General features: G+C 36.8%; 2 protein-coding genes across 2 annotated transcripts; one reads left to right on the top strand and one right to left on the bottom strand.

Annotated features, from left to right (window-relative positions):
- The first annotated feature begins 322 nt into the window (after positions 1 to 322).
- LOC103439388 (ras-related protein RABA3) lies at positions 323 to 3,017 on the top strand. The gene is made up of 2 exons (XM_008377957.4): positions 323 to 702; positions 2,344 to 3,017. The coding sequence occupies exons 1-2, from the start codon at positions 404 to 406 to the stop codon at positions 2,789 to 2,791; spliced, it is 747 nt and encodes a 248-aa protein (XP_008376179.1). The 5' UTR covers positions 323 to 403; the 3' UTR covers positions 2,792 to 3,017.
- A 6,855-nt stretch (positions 3,018 to 9,872) lies between these two features.
- On the bottom strand, positions 9,873 to 12,048 carry LOC103439389 (AAA-ATPase At2g46620). The gene has a single exon (XM_008377958.4). The coding sequence runs from the start codon at positions 11,576 to 11,578 to the stop codon at positions 10,130 to 10,132; it is 1,449 nt and encodes a 482-aa protein (XP_008376180.1). The 5' UTR covers positions 11,579 to 12,048; the 3' UTR covers positions 9,873 to 10,129.
- Between the last annotated feature and the right edge of the window lie 11,492 nt (positions 12,049 to 23,540).

Consider the following 23,540-nt stretch of genomic DNA (forward strand, 5'->3'; position numbering starts at 1 on the left):
AAAAGTATAAATGATGCTTTCGTTACATTCGAATTCGAATCTCTTTTCTGCAATTTAAAATGTCTTTTTTCTCCAAAGAAAATAGTATGTATGCTGCTTTACTGGATCAGTATAATTAATAGCTACCTGATCCCAATTAAAAACCTACTAAACAAACGTGTACAGCTTTTGAGTGACAGTGTTAACCTAAACTATGCATGTCACACACCATTATATACCATATGGTTTAATAATGCTGCTGGTACGTCCAATTTGTTTAAAGCTTTAAAAAGACAGAAAAGGACTGCACCATTATTTTCTCGATCTTTTTTTTCCTGTTGGTTTCACTTACTCCCAGCACTGACTTCCTACACTAGACCAAAACAAATACCAAGCCTTCAACTTCGATATTTTTCAGAACAAAATGAACCAAGAAATGAATGGGGTAGAGGCGGAGTTGACGGCTGCGGAGAGGGCGGAGAGTGAGAGGGTGAGGAAGGAGATTAGTGTTATGAATGGACATGAAAGGATAGATTATGTGTTCAAGGTGGTGGTGATTGGGGACTCGGCAGTTGGAAAGACTCAGATTCTGTCGAGGTTTACAAAGAATGAATTCTGCTTCGACTCCAAGTCCACAATTGGGGTGGAGTTCCAAACTAGGACTCTCACCATTCAAGGCAAACTCATCAAGGCTCAGATCTGGGATACTGCTGGCCAAGAAAGGTTAGGTTTTTTGTTACATCATTCTCCCACTTTCTTTCTTCTTTTTTTCAACCTATAGGAACGATTTTTATTTTTTTTTCATATGTAAGTCTCCAAACAATAAGTCTTGATTTTAAATGGTGATGAAGGCTTAAGCACCATTGTAAAGATTTCAGAAAGGTTTTAACAGTCCACTACTAATTGATCTAGCACCGATATTGTTCTTAATTTAACCACCCTACTTCCTGCTATAATAGCATGTGACACAAAAGGTTGAAATCTGTTAGTTCAAGTAGCGAGGGAAGATGACCGGTGGAGTATTTGGTTAGGTATTAGACAGGTCTATCGTTTGATTCCTTCCAATGTGACTAAAAAGATGTATAAGGTATAATGTATATGAAACATGAATACATATTTACAGTAATCATCGTTTAGGGTATGCGTGACATACTCAACAGTATTATTTGGTTTAGCTTACATTACTTGAGTAATCAAATTTGTTTATCATATTACATGTCAATATATGTGTCGTTACCTTACTTTTAACAATAAATAAAAAAAAAAGAAATTTAATTTAAACCAATCAAACACTGTTATGTCATTTGACGAATAAAATTAGTATATGCATTGATATTCAATTACTTATTAAGAAGCCTTCACTATTTGAGATTTGGGATCTAGCTAGTGGCACTGTGCCAAATGAAGAAGAGACCGGCTTTCCCTGCCCTAATGTTTCACCTATAAATGCAGCTTTAGAAACGTGCTAAAAATAGACATTTAATATTACTCAATGTTTACGTAAAGGGTAATGCTAGAAAAACTAAATTTTGTAAACTAAATGATATGAAGGTTGATAATTAAATTATCACTTAAATATTGATTAAAACACTTATTTCTAATTGTTAATTAACGCGCTTATTTCCTTTTCCTTTTTATTTTTGCCCTACATAACAGACATGCATGTGTAAAACTGCAAAGAGATCTTCATAAATGCCAAACAACCTTGATTTTCTGCTGGTGATATAATTATGTACCAGCTGCACCATTAAAAGTACAGCAACAATACATTCAAAACTTTACCTACAGATTTAATTTTAGTAAATTGTAGCAATTGTCTCTCAATTTTAATCAAATTGGAGCAATGATCCCTCAATTAAAAATTCATTACCATTAGTCCCTCAACTTATCAAAATGTGTAGCTATAATCATTTTCATCAATTTCGTCAAAATAAGTTATGTTGGAATAACCGTTTATATAATCAAGGTCCCTCAACTCATCAAAGTGTGTAATTATGGTCATTTTCGTCAACTATGTCAAAATTTTTGTCAAAACGAGTTATGTTGGAAGGATCATTGCTACAATTGGGTTAAAGTTAATGGATCATTTTTCCAGTTGAATTAAAGTTGAGGGACCAATGGTAATGAATTTTTAGTTGAGGGACCATAGTTGCACGTTTTGATGAGTTGAGGGACCAATGGTAATAGATTTTTAGTTGAAGGACTATTGCTCCAATTAAGTTAAAGTTAAGGGATCATAGCTACAATTTACTCATTTAATTTCCCAAAAAAAAAAATCCTAATAGAATATAACCAACTACAACATCAATTCTGCGGGACAAATTCATGATTTTTTAAATTAAATTTCTTTTCTTTTCCTTGTAGGTATAGGGCAGTTACAAGTGCATACTACCGGGGTGCATTAGGAGCAATGCTGGTGTACGACATCACCAAGAGGCGGACCTTTGATCATGTAGCTAGATGGGTTGAGGAGCTCCGGACCCACGCCGACAGTTCGATCGTGATCATGCTGATCGGGAACAAGGCCGATCTTGGGGACGAGAGGGATGTGCCCACAGAAGATGCAGTTGAGTTTGCTGAGGAGCAAGGGCTTTTCTTCTCAGAGACATCAGCCTTCAGTGGTGACAATGTGGACACTGCATTCTTTAGGGTTTTTGAGGAAATATATGGTGTGGTGTCTAAGAAGGCATTGGAATGTAGCAATGGGATAAAATCCAATGGGGTTGATCTTAAAGGGGCAAAAATTGATATTATTTCTGGGTCTGATTTGGAAATTAGTGAGATTAAAAAACTGTCTGCTTGCTCTTGTTAAATTCCAAACGTAAGAAGCAAATGCAGAGGTCTCATCATACTTTTGCGTTTGTAAGCCATTTGTATTTATGTATCTTTTATTTGTTTTGTTTTGGGTAGCTAGGGGAAATGTTTAAAAGTAAAGGATTGAAATTCTCCTGGATGTGGTTAAGTACTTTACTACTTGAGCTATAAGTCTTTTCGATTTGTAATTACTATGACAGGCATTATAGCAACAACATATGGTATGGTACTTGCCTTACCTCCAAAAATTGTAGGGTGGTTTTGGGTTTGTTCCATATCATGTAATGGCAAAAAAGATGCTCAAATGTGGTCGTCCGCTCATGAATTGGCATCTTTGCATGAAGAAGAACTAACATGGATTGCGTTTACAGATATTGGGATATCGCAGTTCAATAATATAATGTTATGTGTAATTTTTTCTTTACATGACACTATATTATTAGACTAACAAGTCATAGTAATTGTGAATTCACTCTACGTAAGTTGCTTTCCCCTTCTTTATATACACACAAAACTCCGTTGCTTGGGTTGGTTTGGATCATCGAAGAAAAGGTCCTCCGTAGCTAGAAGATCAAATGTGAACCCTTGGCAGAAGGTAGCATAGGCCATATATTGGGCCTTTCTTTGTTACACTAGAAGCAGGGGCCGGATATTGGGTTGTTTTGGATCATTGAGACACTTTATTGGGAGACCTTCCTCAAAGAGTATCAAACGACATGTCGTCTCTCAATTGGATCATTTGGTTTCAACTTGTTTTAGACGAAATCGAATCTAAGATCTTTTACTTATAAGTAAAAAGAAATATCATTAGACCGTAGCGGTGTGCACTAGTGGAACCATGTTAAGGGCTAGCCCACCTTATATTTGGTTACTAATCGGAATTCTCTGGATTTAATTAAATAAAATTATATAATACAATTTACAAACCACCTTTTTTTTTTCATCATTTTCCTCATTGCTTTTCGTACATGTACAAGTTTGGATTTGTTTGAATTTCAAAACGTATTTGTTTAATAACGAAAATTCTTAAGCTAGCTAGCTGATATTGTGAAAAATACAATATCAAGTTTATTTATAAAGATTTAAATCTTTAAGCTAGCTCAAAAAAAATCCTAACTCCGCGGCATGATTGGATCATGTTTTACTCCCTTTGGTAGGCTAGAAAATTTATATGTTCGAAAAAAAAATTGCTTACAATTGATATTTTTGATTAGTGATATTCCAAATTTATGAAGTTGGGTTTAAGGATAAACTCCGTTGATGAGTCAGGTGGTTGGAGTGCTTGGTTGGCATTCAAGGGCACCCAAAACCCATGAGGTTCTTCAGCTTTCTCCTTATGCTTTTGAAGCCAAGTTTAATTCGGTGCGACTCGTGGTTCTCTAGGCCAGGTGAGGATTGGTAGTTTTTTTTTGGGATCATTTTGTAGGATGCTTTACAGAATCGTTTGGTATTTCAACTACCTTGGAGGCGAAGCTTACGACCATCATTCATGTTGTAAGTATGACTTTGGAGAAGGGTGGACATTCTCTTGGATTGAGTATGATTTTGCTTTAAAGATGTATTTTCTTTATAACCGATCATGCATGTCGGGTTCCTTGGCTTTTATCGGTTGATTGATCTAACACTTGCACCATTTTCTCTTCCATGTGGAAACCAGTTTCTCATATTTATCGTAATGGTAATCAAGTGGTTGATTGTTTAGCAACCTTTGATGTTTATATGATGGGCGTTCACGGTGGGATTCTTGCTCTGCAAGTGCTGTTGCATCTTTTGTTCATGCTCTTTCGGGTCTTCTGAACATCCACTTCTTTTAAGAGTAGTTTTAACGAATTTCTCATCTTCTAGGTTTGAGTTTCGGTGTTGCCTTGTTGGTTTGCGTTGGGGTCAGTCTTTCTCGCTCTTTCATTTTTCAATTGTGTTTCTATGTACCCTAACTTATTGTACCTTTTAAATTTTGCTTATTAATATATTAATAATGTCTTCTTGTGATAATTACGTTGGAGTGAATTTAACATTGTTGCCTATTTTTTTTTTTTTTTTTTTTTAACGAAACTCATCTTTTTCTTATAGTACTATATATGTATGCCCCAAGCTCAGGGCAGTGGTTGTTATAGGAAAAATCTACACCCATCAAATCTCCTTTTCTATAAAAAGTTTCCTTTTTGTTTCCTTCTTTATGCTGGCAAAGTAGAAGTTTGTTGGACTAACCCCATGTATGTCCTATCAGGAAAAACAGCCTCAGACACAATCATGAGCGATGTTGTGGGTAGCAACTTTCAAATTATAAACACAGCAATTTAACATACAACTAACATTGTAAATTTAGAGAAGGATTCTCTTCCCTATTTTTTTTCCCTCATCTTCCCTGTTCTCTCATTTGAACAATCACAGTTAAGTTACGTCAACATCTTATATTAATTTTTTATAGAAAGTGTGAGAGAAGATGATGAAAAGGGATGAAAAGAGTAAGAGAGAGAATTTTGGTCCTATAAATTTAGAAGTCAATCATTTCCCTTTTGAAGTATTATGCTTACTATATATGATATAACCCTTGCTTAGCTTAGCCTTTCATTATGTTCCAACTACTTCTCTTGCTTAACAATAATTATCAATTTGTACTGCTAATTGTAAAACTTTAATTTTCCTTTTGTCGATAGAAAAGAGGAATTCAAACTTAGCTCTTTCGACGCTGAAAAGAAAAGAGAAAATTATTACCATGCACCTGTATGATTACATCTAAATAATTTCATAAGGCTCTTTTAATTAGGTGGTGTGAGGCGGTATGTGGGTGGCAAAAGGAATTGGGTTGATCATGCTGTCTGGGCAGTTTGGTCCACGTCCATACCAGACATGCTCCGAAGGAGGCATCCAGCTTTAAAATTATTAATTCATGATAAAGGAACCAGCTGGAACGTACCAGCTTATACATCTATATATATATATATATATGTACACACGCATATATATAATATATATTTGCAAAATATAACCAAACCAAATCAATCCTTCCTGAGAAAGAAAAAAAAATCAATCGTGAGAACTTTTGTAAAGAGAGTAGTAAGGTAACTACTGGATTAAACACTCAGAGCGCGTTTACGAATCTGTAATCAAATTGGAAGGAATTAAATTAAAGAAGAATTGGATTGAGGAGGAATTGGAATGAGGTGGAATCAGAATCAGATTCTTGTTAGAATTGTTTACTAAAACTGTCTGAAATCAGAGTAAGAAAAACATTAATCTATATAAACTGTTTACTAATTCTTATGAATCGGAATGAAAACTAACATGATTACTAAAATAGCCCTAGTTGAACTAATCTATTTTATATGCTAATTATTTTTAATAAAACTTTTAATCTTTCATATTTTCTTTTTGATGAAAAAAGGCCAAAACCTATCATTTTTTTATTTTTAGTAGAGAGAACAATTTTCTTTTTTATTTTTTAGTAAAACTTCTTTATTCTCCATTTTCCCTTTTCTGTTTTTTTGTGTCTCTCTCCCTCTTCCTCTCTTCCCCATCTTTCTCCCGGCCCACCCCCCTTCTAAAATTTATCCCTTTCTTTGCTGCCTACCTACTGCTCCCCCCCCCCCCCCCCCCAAAAATTCTAACATTTCCCCCTTTTTCTCTGCTGCAGATCCACCCCACTCTTGCGAAGAACCTTTCATGCTCCCTCCCTCCATATCCCAGCCTTGATTTTTTTACCCCATTTTCTCTGCAGCAGATCCACCCCACCTTTGCGGTTAAAGAAAACGACAACATACCAATGGGAAAGGAGTCCTTTCCAAATGCTTTTTCACGAATGCTCAATGCCTCATGGGCAAGCTGTTCAGCTTCTTCATCTCGTTCCAAATGGTAGGTGCAGCGTTGGGAACGAAGCTGCAAGGGTGTTTGGGATATCAAAAGAAGTACAAGGGCAGTTTGGGAAGAAAAAATTGATTGCTGATGGTCCCTCTCTCTCGGAATTCAATTACCATCTATTTCTTGGTAATCGGATTCCGGGTATATCCGGAATTGAATTCCCCATTTTGGGTGGACCCCACCTTTATTTTGATTCCTCAAATACAAGTAAAGCAATTCCGTTTCCACTCACCTTATTCCTGTTATGTAAACATGCCATCATATTGTTTGTGAGAATTTTTGTAATTGTTTGTGAAGTTCAATGAAATACCAATATATTGTTTTCTTGTAAAAAAAATTAAAAAATAAATAAATAAAAGCATTCACAATGTTGCAAATTACAACAATCATGCATTGATGGAAATGGTCATAAACTTTAAATACAAGACTTATTTTAATAAACTGTAAATTATGTGACACTAAACCGAAGGAACTATATATATGTAAACACAAATATCTCACCTCCCAAGAAAAAGCACCCAAAAATATGTAGGAAGATTTGTAGGTAAACTAAGAAAATAAAACCTAAGAAATGGAAAACGAGAGCAATGGAGAGACCCAAAACCCTAAAGCAAAGCCCCAGTGACGACAAGGCCTTCAACTCTCAAAATTAACGCTAGAGCCGTTTAGGGAAGGAAGGACTTACTACCAACTAACCTAGGTTTTTAAGAAACGAAAAATCATGACTATTTTGAAATACATAATCACACATTCAGAAATAATCTTAATAAATGTCATGATAGTCCGAGTGACGAGAAAAAAGTGAGTACCAAGTCAGAATTAAGATACATCGATACATGTTTGATTTCTTAAAAGGTAATTGATACATAACAAAACATATAATTTCTATCTCCGCAATTAAAAAATTGATAGAACCACAATGAACTCTTTTACGGGAATCAAAAGTTTGCCTATTTGATAGCACATATGACACTCATATTCATGACCCTACTCACCTTCACCACTCAACAAACCTCGATGACTTAGAGATAACATGCCTTTGTGTGTCTAAAATCATATAGTTGGGGTACAATAAAAACCACTTAAAATAAGCATTTGGCCAGACACAAATTCCCCCCAATCAATTCAGAATTCCCAAGATTACAAATTTACAGCCACTTATCGATGATTTGAAGCATCATATCTTGAAGAATTGACAAGCAAATGCGTGTTAGCTACGATTATTTTGTGGGGGAAAACGCAGCCAATGAGCCACTTGGTGCATTCTAATTTCTAATTTTGGCTCATTCTGCGGTTAAAGACAAAAACGACATGAAAAAAAAAATTCATGACCAATCATGAGAGCAGGAAATGTGGGCAGTTGCACAGCTTTTTATATTAGCTACAGAATAAAAATAGAATCTCACTTCATTAGCTAAAAAGTTATTTACCATCATTTGTATAATTTTTTAATAAATAGAGCTGAGATTCAAATATGTTGACGAATTTTATTTTTATTAGAGAAATAGTATAAATAATTGAACAACTGGATGATAAGTATACCTTAGGCCATCTCCAACCGAAGGGTCCAGAGGGCCAGAGGGCCGAAAATAGCCCTAAAACCGTCTCCAACCGAGGGCTAGGCCAGAGGGCTCGGGAATCTGGGAGGGCCCCACGGGATCGGAGAGGGCTGGAGGGCTGGCTGCTTTCTGCCAGCCAGCCAGCCCCGGGCTGGCTATTTTTTTTTTAATGTTTCTTATTTCTGTCGGTTGTAACCGACAGAAATAATATAATATATATTATTTCTGTCGGTTACAACCGACAGAAATAACATTTTGAATTCAAACTTCCAACGGCTAGCGCCACTAGCCGTTGTAAATCCTTTTTTTTTTTTTATGAATTTAAACCTTTTTTTTTATGAATTTAAACCTTTTTTTTTGTTTTTTTTTTCTATAACTTCCTATAACTTCTATTTTACAAAATTTGTTTCAATTTTTTTTTAATTCTATTTTTTTCCTATAACTTATATTTTACAAAATTTGGTTCATATTTTTTTCATATAACTTCTATTTTACAAAATTTGTTTCATATTTTTTTTTTTAAATTCCATTTTTTCCTATAACTTCTATTTCACAAAATTTGTTTCATATTTTTTTTAAATTCTAATTTTTTCCTATAACTTCCTAAGCCATTATACAACATTAAATTAAATTAAGTAACATGAAACAACATTAAACAATATGAAACAACATTAAATAACATTAACCGACATAAAAATTATACAACACTAACCAACATGATTTTTAAATAAAATTAAGTTGTAGTTTTTAAATAATAAATTATGTTTGGCCCTATGGCCCTTTGGCCCTCGGTTGGAGACGGTTTTTTTTGACAGGGCTAAAACGAGCCCTCTGGCCCTCTGGCCCTCGGTTGGAGACGGAGGCAAATATGGCCATGTACTGTTCATTAAAATATTAATATCTTGGAGAATCTTGGAGGGCCAGAGGGCTAAAACGAGCCATCTGACCAGCCATCGGTTGGAGATGGCCTTACTCCTTCGGTAGACACCAAACATCACATAGACAGGGATTGAGGTTTATGTGTTCGTCACTTTCATACATTTTTTTTTCTGTGAATCTTTTATTTCTTTTCTATTTGCAGAATAAGATTCTAGTGTTACTATTTGTAATATAAAGATTTAGCGTAGGAACCAAACAAATACCACTTCAAGCGGTTGACTTTGTTAAGTGTTAATGTCGCGTTTATTAATGTGTAATCGGAACATGAGAAATTGATTGTTGATTAGGTTTTGTTTGATTAGATGTTAGATTAGCCACCGACAAAGTTTAAATCCACGCTGTCATGCAAGGGCTTAACACATTTCCATCACTGTGGCAAAGGGCACCTTCCTAACAGATTAATTTAATTACTTAATCTTGGTATTGGACTAATTTGATTACTGATTTTTCGGGCTGAGTGTACTTAGGATGAAGGCTTAATTTAATTACTTGTTTTTACATCTTGGTTGGTGAATGATAGTATGGCAACATTTGTGTTTTGATACATTACTTGCTACAAAAACCACATAGCTCAAATAATTAAGCGTCATTTATCCATGCATTCAGGCTCATGTATCTCTACTCGACATCACTTGTATCGAACAAAAAAAAAAGGAAATATACATAATTTTGTACAAGAGATACACAATTTTACAACCCAAAAAAAAGAACAAACCCTAAAACTATTTAACCTATTAACATTGATTAATAATTTAATTGAAAACCACACAAAATTGAAGAAGAGCAGAAGAAAGATAGAATCATCAATTAATCCATCCACAAAGCACCCAAATCCCAACTAACAATTATCCAAATTATCAAAACAAATTGGTTTCTCTGTTCAATTATTTGCTCTATACTTCTGCATTTCTTCCCTATAACCCCCAATCACATTTCGACACGTAATGCCCCCCAAATATTTTAAATTTCAGACCCTCCGATCAACCTTCCCTGTGCGCCGAATCCGCATCGAACGACTGAGAATGAGAGGGGCTCCTGCTGCTTTTCATCCTCAAGAACCCATACAACTTCCTAATATCCCTAACCGCAGGAACACCACCTTCCCCACAAATCGCCCCGCCGGGTTCAACCGATTCGGATTTTCTCGACCCGGTATCAAACCCAACCCGCCTTCCGAACACTCCCGCGCCCCTCCCATCGCCGTCCGTCTGCAAAGCCGTGATGACCGACTTAATCGCCCGACTCGGCGAGTTGCGGTTCGCGATCATCAACTCGCCGATCTCCGCCGGACTCAAACTCGACCCGCTTAGGAAAATCTCCTCCACCTGCGGGAAGAGCTTGTGCTCCTTCACCCCGAGATAACTCGTCGCCAGATTTTTGAATGCTCCGAAATCGCAGAGTGGAAAGTGGATGTGGACGTCGATCCGACCCGGTCGAAGAAAGGCCGGGTCAACGTGGTCTTTTGAATTCATCGTGAACACCATGACTCTCTCCTCGGCGCAGCATGAATTCAACAGCCCGTCCATGAAATTCGATATACCCGAAAAGCTCAGACCCGCGGGTTTCTCGGCTAAATATCGGTCCAAGTCCTCGATCACAATGACCGATTTTGTTGTCGTCTGCAACAGCAGAATCTTCAGCTCCGAGTCGTCTTTGACACGCGAGAGATCCAGATCGTACACGTCGTACTCGAGAAAATTGGCCATGGCGGCGACGAAGCTCGATTTTCCGGTGCCCGACGGCCCGTATAGCAGAAAGCTCCGTTTCCAGACCCGACCCAGTCGGTGATAGTACTGCTTAGCCTTGAGAAACGACTCCAAATCGGATTTGACTTTCGATTTAAGGTCGGACTCCATTGATATGGTCTCCAAGGTCGACGGGTGAGTGAAGGGGACTGGCTTCCACGCTCTGTCGGGCGCGTCGACGTTCATGTAAAGCTTCAACTCCCGTTTCTTCTGCTCGAGCTCGTCGGCGACGACGTGGATGTGTTGTAAATAGGGCCGCAGAATCCGCCGCTTATCAGCTTTCCGAACCTTCAACACTAGGTTCCTACTCCCACCGGCGCCGCTGCCTTCTGTTTGCCATATGACCTTGGCGCCGAGGAAATCGTCCTCGATAGTCTGATTGGGGTCGAGCTGGAGCACAATTTCATTGGGGTTTTTCCCGGTGACGAGGTTGGTGAAATCCGATTCTTCAATGGAGGTGAGCGAGTTGAGATAGTCGGTGACTCGTCCGTAGAGCTGATTCTCCTGCATGCTCTCGTTGAATTTGGGGACTTTGAACGATTGGTAGACATGGAAGCAGTCCTCGAACCGCAGCCACCATTTCTTCACGATGTAAACCAGCCCAGTTCTGTAAAGCGCCACACGGATTGCTACAAATATACAGATTGTTACAATTACAAGAAATATTGGATTGGAAAGAATCATAATTTGGATTATTGGGAGAAAACCCAATTCAATTTTCCCCAAAAAGGTGTGGAATTTGGTGATTAGAGATGGGATTTTTGAGGCGGGCAGGGGATTTTGATGGGTCTCTTCCTTCTTTCCGAAAGGGAAATCATGGCGGATCAGGTGGAGAGTTTGCAACTACAGAGAGTTGGGTGTTGGAGAAGAAGAAGAAGATGAGAAATTTGAAAAAATTGAGAAATTGATTTATAGGTACGGGGAAGAGGAGAAATCAGGGGGAAGAGGGTATTGAGTTTTGAAGGGAGTTTTTAATTAGGAGACGGCTACTCGATGGGTCAATGGCGAAGAGTCGAGCAGATTAAGCGAAGTTAAAGGCCGAAACTGTGCTATGTTTGGAATCGAGTATTATAAATAATTAAATAAATAAGTACTTTCATTCAAATTAATTAATAAATAGATGGAATAATGATATTTTAATTTTAACCTTCTTAATTGTTCAAAATAAAAAATCTTCAACTTTAATCTTTCTTTATTAGCTAAACGCGACTTTTTTGTTTACTTACTTTTTTTAAATACAAGTTTTTATTTTTATTTTTTTAATCTGAGATAACAATATGGTTTGCTACTAACCTTAGGATCAGGACGTGCTTGAAGTGATAATGAATCTCTCATGTTTTTCGCTTAATTTTTCATACAACTAATTATTTTAATCTTCTACTTAATTTCAAGCTCACAATACAAAGATTGGCAAATACAAATTTAATTTAAAATTTTCATTTTTGCGTGTGTGGGTATGGATTTCTCTAATCTCTACCACGTATTTAGTACCAATATAGAAACCATAATCTCTCTAGATATAGGGAATAACTTTTATCAATCCACAAATTTATTAAATTTCCAACTCAGACTATGTACTAAAACAATATCTTAATCGAATTCGAATTGTAATTATTGTTGGTTCGTACACGATTGGCTATTAAAATTTGATTTGAGATGCTAATCACTCCAAAAGAAAAAGGGTTAATGATAATACAATGAGTTTTCTCACCTTCTAAGAAAATTGATTGGAATAATTAGTTTTTATTTTTAATTTTGATTGTGTATATTGTCGGATATCTCTTTCTCACTTCTTTTCTTTTTTTCTCTAGCGTATCTACTCATCTTGAGTTGAAAAGGAGACATTATTGCTATTACCAAAGTTTTCAACCAACAAATGACTATAAAAATCAAAATAAGTCGGAATATATTTTTATTGAAATAAATTTGGAAAAAAATTCGAAACGAAAATTCAGAGGCTATAAATGCAATCTAATTTTTATTATAATTTTCAATATTCGGGATTAATTTTTTTAGGTTTGGATAAAAAAATTATCATAGAGAGATCGGAAAACTCCATTCCAACTTGCACTCACAACCCTAGCCATGAGATGCGCACCCACAACCCATGCGATACTGATACTTAGTCCAGGGCCATCTTTGAGATTTTAGGAGCTCTGTGCGAAATTTATAAAAGTGCCCTCCTTAAGATAGTCTTAAAAAATGTAGGACAATGTATTGACACTAGAAATCAATTACTTAAATCAAAACAAAATTTAGCACTCACTGATTACAAGTTTAAAAATGTCATTAGTATTAAGTAAAAGAGCTACAAACATAACGTTTACTAAGTAATCAAAAGTGTTTATACCATACTTAGAGTATCCGTATTTAGATCTCGTATAAATACTCAGGGGACTCAAATGTAATTAGGTAATAAAGAAAGGGACAAATATGTAATAAGTGAGGAGCCCTTATTCTATAAAATGACCCCTCACCCTCACAATTGAGGAGGACCTCACTCTCACCCTCAGAGGCCAATTCTTAGGCCATACCCTCACCCCCTCAGAGCTCTCATCCTCACAGAGAAGCTCTCTCTATCCTCCTCAACATCTCAGAGAAATACAATATCAGTGTGGACGTAGCCCAAACATTGGGATGAACCACGATACATCCTGTGTTATTTACTTTCTTGCAGATTTACGGTCGGATTTACGTTGTTCCAAGACCCCTTCGGTTTTGTGCATCAACATTTGGCGCCATTTGTGGGAATTGACACGAAAAACTATGTCGGTTCTCTTTCATTTTTTTCATCTCATCCACCGTGAATCGACAAGAACCCAAAAACCTCACTCTTTGGGCTTTTCCAAAAAATTCTCTCTCCTCTCTCTCCACTCTCAGTCAGTCGCAGACCCCCAACATTGCTCTAGCCCCAAATATAGCCAACGAATCAACAACTGCCTTGGATGGTTTACCCTGTACGAACATCACTGGCAAGATAATTAAGCAAATAAAGGAGGCCATGCTCACCAAAAGCAAGCACCCCAAGGAATGAATCCAAAGACCAACAACAGAGAGCTGCAGAGCATCAAAATGCTCGTGATCGAGAAATTCAAATCCGTACAACTTCATGTTCTCCTCATCGGCCAATTCCTTGGGAAACTTCAATCTCGGCAATAATCTATCATTCTCCTCGTCGTGGCCGTGGCCGCTGCCGTGACTGGCCGCGGTCCTGTTGGTGGTGGTGGGCAACCGCAAGCGCCTCCGGTGTATGAAGATCCAAGTGAAGGAGAAGGATGACTCCAGCGCCCTCCCCGGTTACTCGAACCACAATCCTTGCCAGTCGCCGGGTTGTTCGACCCGATAAGGACCTGACGAATCAGATTTCCACCACCGTTAATCAGATGAGTAACGGCTATTTGAATATCCATCAACAGCCGTTATCTCCCCAGCAACCGCCACCTCAGCGTATTCTCAGAATCATCAGTAACAATACCCAAGGTGGCCTATGTTATCGATTCATGTCGATCTTTACAAATCTTCTGGAACAGTTTTCAGAAGAAAGAAGCTACAAAGCTTGTTTGGGTTTATCATTCTCAGGCTGAGCAACGGAGAGGAATAACTGGTCGAACTTGTGATGGCCAGATTTATCGGTTGGTTACTAGACCATTTTTCAACCTGATGGAAAAATACGAGGGTCTGTCAAGATGGAAATCTCATGATGGACACGTCAGTTTGGTCAGACTTGTCATGATCTTAGTCAGACGTGTCCCCCCATCTCACATTACCAAGGAGATTGTCAAGGTGCATGAGCTCTCTGGGAAGTTGGCCTTCCCCATCTCCGTCAAGCAGTCTGAAACGACCTCTGCAAAAGAATCTGAAAAAGATGAGACCTTTTCTTTTTTTCATTATTATTTTGCTTTATCATTATTACTTCCCTAAGCCACTAGAGAATGATGAAACAACCCACTACTCGATCAGTCTCAGAGATCATTGCAAACCATTAGACAGCTCAACCACTCCCACAAAAGAAAAAGAAAAAGGATGTCTGGAGAAAAGCAAAAAGCAAAAGCAGAAAGCAAAAGAATATAAAAAGAATCAGACATAATTGCGGTGGTGATGGCATGCAGAAAAGGGAATTATGGGCGTGACTCATTGAGCAGAGGGTCGGATTTATTTTTTAATGATGTAATTTATTTTTTGTGTCTTTCGGAGATATCTGTATAACCCCATCAGAGGGTAATAAAAAAAAAACAGTAAGCCCAAAATAATGGGCCGAAATGTTATGGGGAGGGCGAAGGCCTATAAGCCCAAAATAGCACCAACCAGGTGACCAAAAATACGTCCAGTACTACAAATTATTCAGGCACCCTGCCGCTATTATTACCAACCAGACGACCAAAAGTACGCCCAGTACTACAAAAAATTATTCGGCACCTTGCCGCTATTATCGTCAACCAGGTGATCAAAAGTACGCCCAATACTTCAAATTATACATAAGCATTACTCATGTCAATCATACATAAACATTCATGAACATCACTCATGTCAACATGCATGAGCATCACTCATGTCAATCATACATAAACATTCATGAGCATCACTCATGTCAACATTCATGAGCATCACTCATGTCAACATCCATGAGCATCACTCATGTCAATCAACATAAACATTCATGAGCATCACTTATGTCAATTAGCTTCAAAAGCTTCATTTACAGAGCTCTAGCTTCAAAAGCTTCATTTACATAGCTCTAGCTTCCAAAGCTTCATTTACAAAAGCTTTAGCTTTAAAAGCTTCATTTACAGAGCTCTACCTTCAAAAGTTTCATTTACAGAAGCTCTAGCTTCAAAAGCTTCATTTACAGAGCTCTAGCTTTAAAAGTTTCATTTACAAAAGCTCTAGTTTCAAAAACTTCATTTACAGAGCTCTAGCTTCAAAAGCTTCATTTACAAAAGCTCTAGCTTCAAAAGCTTCATTTACAGAGCTTCAGCTTTAAAGCTTCACTTGCAAAGCTTCACCTACAAAGCTTCAGTGCAGAGTATATAAATACCGCCTCCGAACAACCGCCACTTTGGCCCATACATGGATTCAATTTGAAGTCTCCAGCCAACAGACTTTATTGACCGAAGACTTAGGGGACTACATTATGTACCATATATTGCGCCTCAACTATGCCTCATGAAAAATACTCAGGGGACTTAACCCATTATTCATGTATTGAGGATCAAGCCCTTATTTTATCAAAGAGACTCCCTCACTTTCATTAGAGAGCACCCATCACTTATGTATTGAGGAGCGAGCCCTTATTCTATAAAAGGGACTCCCTCACCATCATTAGAAAGCATCGCCGCCTACTTAGCAACCGTCTCGCCGCAAGCATCAACTCTAGCCCATCATTTATGTATTGAGGAGCGAGCCCTTATTCTATAAAAATGACTCCCTCACCTTCAAAGCCACAAACCGAGCCAACCAAGGCAACATAAGCCACAAGCAGAGCAACCTCGCAACATGTGCTACTTCTGGTTGAGCATCATTTCAGATTGGGCACCGCCTCATATCGAGTATCAGTTCTAGACGACATTTAGTTACTTCGGCCCGCACATGGACTGAATTTCAAGTCTCCAGCCAAAAGACCCTCTTGACTGAAGACTTGGGGGACTACTGTTCATACCATACTTAGGGCATGCGTATTTAGATCTTGTATAAATACTCGGGGGATTCAAATGCAATTAGGTAATAAAGGAATGGGCAAATATGTAATATGTGAGGAGCCCTTATTCTATAAAATGACCCCTCACCCTCACAATTGAGGAGGGCCTTACTCTCACCCTCAGAGGCCAATTCTTAGGCCATACCCTCACCCTCTCAGAGCTCTCATCCTCACAGAAAAGCTCTCTCTATCCTCTTCAACATCTCAGAGAAATACAATATCAATGTGGACGTAGCCCAAACATTGGGGTGAACCACGATACATCTTGTGTTATTTACTTTCTTGCAGATTCACGGTCGGATTTACGTTGTTCCAAGACTCCTTCGGTTTTGTGCATCAACAAAAAGCATTTCACTTTTAAACAACCAAACAAGAAAACAAACTTCAAAAACTCTAACTTTAAAGTTTCACTTGAATATGTAACTTTATTATATAATAATATTGAAAAAATACTGTCTTTTATGGTGTATTATTGGCACTCAAAATATCTTATTTTGCTCTAAATTTTTATATTTAGAAAAGAAAAAAAATTACGTTTATAAGGAATGTAAGATGAGATTTTAAAGTGCTAACAAAATCGATTTTTGAATATAGAACATTATCTCACAACAAAAACAATTTTAAATATAGAATATTATTACATATAAATACTAGGTGACAAAATTTTTAGGGCCCCTTCAAATTTGAGGCCTTGTACAACTGTACCTTTCACACCCCCTCAACGCTCCCTCTGACTTAGTCGGTAATAATAGTGACAATCCTCGTCGCTCAAAATAAAACAACTAGAGAGATAGTTTACATTGCATAGTAGCATAAAATGTATAACGCTACTCTTTATCTAGATGAACAAAGAGATGGAACAACAAAAACAATACAAACATTATTTGAACAAAGTTTACAATTTTTTTATGCATATATAACATTAAGTAATACAGAAAATGAATAGCTAAAATTGAAATAAATGATCTAATAGCTGAATTTTTTTTATGCTACGTAGCATTGATGCCACGCCTCAAAGTTGATTCAAACTTATGCCACACGTATACGTATTCGTATATTCTTTCCTTGTTCTTTTACCAGCTAACCACATTACCTAACACAATTTGCCACCTTGAATTTTGTTTTTCGGTTGATCGATTCATTCGAAGAAAATCATCAGCCAAGTGTCCCTGGCTAGTTGGAGATACCAACCAATGGAGATTCTTATGCAAGTTTAATAAAAATATCCCAATATATATACAAGTGTATGATCTTTTACTTGTATATGTAACGTGTCAACAACCAAACAAACAAGTATCTAACTTACACGCTTTGAAGACTTCCAAAAGCCAATTTCGCCCAACTTTCCTTTTGATTTTTGCCCCATTTTCTTCTTCTTATTATATATATATATATATATTAATAATTAATCTATACTACATATTAATAGAACTCTCATTGGTAACCATAATTCTAAAAAATTACCATTTTAACCCTCTAATTAAAACTAAACATGAAAAAGAAATATGGGGAAAAATGTAATTTCACCCAACCAAAATTTTGCCTTTTTTTTTCAAAGCCTGATTTACATGTGATTCTAATATATCTCTAATTAAAAAATAAAAATAAAAATAAAAAATAAATAAAAATCAAAGCTTTCTCTCCTCTCTCCCCACTCCCATATTCTCTCTCACTCTCTTCCTCTCTCCTCCTATTTTTTTATTTTTAATAATAATAATAATAATCATACACACTTTGTGTGTGCCCATATGCTAGTATAATATAAATATGTTGTATATATAGTGTGCTTTGGTTGAAGGATTTATTTGAGAAGTGCTCTTGTAGGGATTATTTCAAATTGTATTCCAAAAATCCATGACTCACTTTTAGGTCCTTTCTAAAAAATCATCTCTAAAATTACATATTTCAAAAACCATAGAGATGATATTTGTAAAGCGGTTTATAAAATGATCTGATGTTTGGCTACCCAATGTTGAGTAGAAGTTCTTACTTAAAACCCTTCGTGATTGATTTATAGAATTTCGTGCTTATGGTTACAACCTATAATTTTATAAAGGGAACTTTAACGAAAAGTACCCGGTACTGTTCACTTTAACGAAAAACCACATTTTTACACTAAAAAGTCAATCCTGGTACTATTCACTTTACCCTTTATTTTGTCCTTATCATTAAAACTCAAAATTTTCAAGCCATTTTCATTAGTTTTCCTTTTTATAAATGGTCTATAAAGATAATATGTGTAGAAAATTAACTAAGATTGTTTAGTCAATTAACTGTAGCAAGTAGATAAACGGTTTATTTAGGCAATCAACTATAGTATTACAAAATGTCTATCTATTTACTACAATTGATTGAATAGATGACCATAGTTTTAATTGACTTTGTGTGGAAATAATGATCTCACTGTGTAAAGAAAAGGATATTCGGCAAAAATACTCACTCTTTTTCCAACTCAATAATAAATACTCACTTGGAAAATAAAAAATAAAAAATACTCACAATTTCAAATTTGTGGTTTTAAGAATTTGCCCTCCTTTTAAATAATTCCACGCCTCCATCCCCTAAAATTTGATTGGTTGAAACACCAAATTGAAAGCTCACGTACTCTGGAATAGGGATGGGCAACGGTTATGGTGAGCGGTTATTTACCATAACCGTTTATGCTCATACTCACATAACCGTTTATGCTCATACCCGCATAACTATTTACCCGTTGGGTAATTGCCTAAACGGTTATATCCATACCCATAACCGTTTATAAATAGTTAACCATACCTATAACCGCATACCCATTTAACTGTAACCGTTTAATACCCGTTTACCTATTTACCCTTTTTAACTCGTTTATCTTTTTTTTTTACTATTACCCATTTTTCACCTGTCTACGTGTTTTTTAACAACTTGAAAATTAAAAAAAATTGTCATAATTTTCTTTTTCTTTTTTTGACAATTAAACACCGTTATAGGTACATTCATCATACATTTCCGTATTTTAATTTTGTAAGTCCTTATACCATTTCTATGACAGCCCATCCCGAAATATTTATTTTCGACGGCATGAAATTACTTATATACCCTTGGACGTTTTGTGTGGTGGTGTGGTAGGTTAGATTTTAGACCAATTAGTGCTAAGCCTATTATTTTGGAACCAATTAGGACTTAGATGGTATTTTCTTTGGTTTTGGTTGGTGACCCACGTAGACCACACACACACACACAAAAAACACCCCGTGTATTATCTCTCTCCTTTTCCTTCTCTCGGCCTTCCTACCATTTCCGTACAAAACGTACGGACGAACACCAAACTCACACTTCGCACACGGATCGACGTCTATCAGGTAATATTCGAACTCCTTGTAAGATTTTGAGTTCATCCATACCCGTTTTAGATCGAGAAACCTTCATGTTCTCGAGAAACCTCAACCGTTGAATTGATGCACTGTTCATGCACTTATAAATGTGAGGTTTTTAGGAATTTTCAAGGACTTAGGGAGCTTTGGATCATCCTTACGAAGCTCGAAGAAGAAAAACCAAGAAAATTGGACGTCGAGAAGTGGAGATCGACAAGTTGAAAGTTTGGCCGGATTATCGAAGGATCTCCGGCGAATTCTCGAGGATTTCAGGTCCCAAAATTGGTAAGGTATTGTTCCTCATGTTGTAAGCTTCGTTTTGGTGAAGATTTCGTGGAATTTGGTGCAAAAATGAGATAGATATAAGGTTTTATATATTTTTCCAGTTTCCGGCGACGGCGACGGTCGCCGTAGTTTGAAGGTAGGGGACGATGGAATATTCCGTCAACTTTGACAGAATATTCCTAATGGCAAATAACGGCGTTAGTTGATTTTAATGGAATATTCCTAACAGCTGTTAGGCCTCAGTTAAGGTTTGGCCGTGTGTGGGGGCGCGTAGGGCCGTACCTTCGCCGATGCATGGCGGCGCATGGGTGGTCGAAATTTTTTTCTAAAAATATGAGGATGTTCCTGAGGTTGTGAAGATCATGTTGGTATATTCAAACATCCCATTTGAGCAATGTATAAGAAATTATTAACTAGTTTTGTCTATGTGCTTTAAATAACGTTTATTCAGTTATTTCGCATATAGGTGAGACCTATCCTGAGAACGAGCGCAGTCAAGGGGGACTCAGGGGCTACAACCCTTTGACATACCAGTTAGTGGGCTTTTGGTTTTCAGTATATATTTATATACTTGATATTTTCCCAGAAAATGTGTTTAAATGAAAGTATGCTTTGAAAATGCCATGCCTATTGAATTATGCTTATACCATGAATTAGAATTGTATGCATAAATGTGAACTGGTGCTGTGGAAACTCAGGTAAGTACCAGGTGAGTTATGTTTTGTTATATGAGATGTTGATAATGTGAGACGTGATTGAAAGCTCATAAACCTGCACCCCTGGTGATTGTGATTTAGCCAGAGATATGGTACATGCCTATTTATGATGTCATCTCCCGCACCTTATGCTCACATTGGATCCAATTTAGGTGCACAATCTTGTCGTACAGACCATCATAGGTGGTTCCGACGCGTAGGTGACTAGCGAATTATCGCACAACTATCATCAGAGAGTAGCATTGAGCATAACTATATTACACCCAGTCTTGTTATACAGACCATTACAGTGGTTTCGGCTTATGTGCAGTGTAATACCGTATAGATCACTTGCGGTGACTTCGGCTAGATTGACTAATGAGCTATGAATTCAGCCGTACAAACTTCTGCGGGGGTTCCGACTAATATGTTATTTTCCATGAATTTATTTTCACCTGAGTTACTTATTTTGTTTTATATTTTGGCATGGCATACTTATGAATATGGATATGTGAAACATGAATTGATATATATATATATGTTTATATTCCATTTTTAGGAAAATTATACATGTTTTATGGCGAGGGGTTAGAGCATTTGATAATGAAATGGTTTTGAAAAGCTTTATTTTTGCCCACTCACACTTTCTGTTTTGCGCCCCTCCAGGTTTTAGATAAGCTTGTTCGTTGGTGGTTCACGAGGATTGATTTGAGGTTCTGACAGATTATCACAAATGTAGGGCATCTTTGGGTGTTGTTTAATTAATACTTGTTTTCTAGACTGAACTTAGGCTACTCACAATCTGATTGTGTATTCACACATATTCTAGCACTTGTCTTAACCAGTACTCTTATAAGTTAGTTTTCAGTTATTCGTATTCTCTATTATCATTATTGCTTCCGCACAATGTACATGGCTACGTCACCCTCACGTGACGGCCAGCATGCCCCGATCTCGATCGGGGTGTGTCAATTCCAATAATTGAGATAATAGTTTACGGACGATATTTTTAACTATTACCAATGAAGGTAATATAATATTTGCTAAATATTCTTGGGTTACGAAAACTGTTTAGAAGATAGTATTCTTGGGTTATTTAACCCATAATGTAAAGTATTAACATAATATATATAATGAGCTACATTATATTATAATTAGCTATATAAATCATGCACTGTAGTCAATAGCATTGATTTAAGTTTTGTCCGATAGAGAACATGGTTAGGAGAAGGATTACACTTGTTGACCATGAAGCATGTCTTTTCGGCAACAATCAAAAGATGCAACATTCAAATTGAAGAGATGTGATTGTTGGGTTAATAACACAACTTCCCATCCCCTGTCAAACATCCACATATATATATATATATTTTTTATTTTTTATTTTTAAAATATTCAACATTACATATATAAAATAAATGGGTAAACGGTTACCCATTTATAACCGCGGTTAATATCCATAACCACCCATTTAAATTTTACGGTTAAACAGTTATACCTATAACCGTTTATTTATCTAAACGGTTACCCATAACCGTAACCGTGAAGTTTAAATGGACGGGTAACCGCGGTTACTCATAACCGCAGATATTTTGCCCATCCCTACTCTGGAACCCTTCTTATTGTCTCTGTCGCTCACTCGAGACTGGGATGAAGAAGACAAAAGACCAAAAGTGAAGATTGCTTGTATTTAGTATTGAACCCAATTATATAAGCTGAAAATTGTTTATGTTTTTGCAAAAATGAACATAGTTGGAATATTGGTATGTTATAAAGGAAGATGGGTGATCAAGGGTAAAGTTTGCAATTACAAGATCGGAAAATAAAGCGACACACTTTATCGCGATGCACGATGGAGCGAAGATAAGCAACTTAGTCTGGATTGATAGGCCCCCATCTTTATTTATGAGTATGTTTGGTTAAATTTGAAATTGTGAGCATTTTTTATTGAGTTGGGCAAATAGTGAGTATTTTTGCCAAAAAATGTAAAGATCAACCTGGCGTTGAACTTTTAACGTGTGAAAAAGTTCATGGATTAGTATTTTTGAAGCTGGATTGAATTATTCAATTCTTCATTGTGTTTGACTACTTCCCTCTTGTTCAAAAAGCTCTGTGGAATTTTTCGGTGTAACTCTATTGACCCTAAAAATTATTAAGCCTACGTGACGCGCAGGTCGAGTAATTAGTAAGCTAACTACGTCTTTCGGTTGTATGCAGGGTGTGCCAACTCGTTGGCCGAGATTGGTCGATGAGTAAAATTTATTAATGTTGCGTTGGGTGCGCTGCTGACTTCTCGATCTTGCGACTGCGGCCGAGGAAGGGACACTTTCGGCCTTTAGGTTCTAGAGCCTTAAGACAAGGCTACTAGTTCTGCGAAGTTCACAAATCGTTGGCGCCAGATTCAGTCACAGTGATTATATTCGTAAGAGTATAAGCACGCTGAATTGACACCAGAGTATAGGGACACAAGTACTCAAAACAAATATACATCTTGATTGTGAAAGTGGTTCGGCCGTCAGAATACCGAACTCTAAAACCTACTTGCGAAAAGCCAATCATAAACAACTTGGCGTTCAATGTGCCGAGCCCAGTAACTTGTAACACCTCACTTCGCCAAAGAG

This window comes from Malus domestica, chromosome 07 (genome assembly GCF_042453785.1).
Source record: "Malus domestica chromosome 07, GDT2T_hap1".
Lineage (NCBI taxonomy): Eukaryota > Viridiplantae > Streptophyta > Magnoliopsida > Rosales > Rosaceae > Malus > Malus domestica.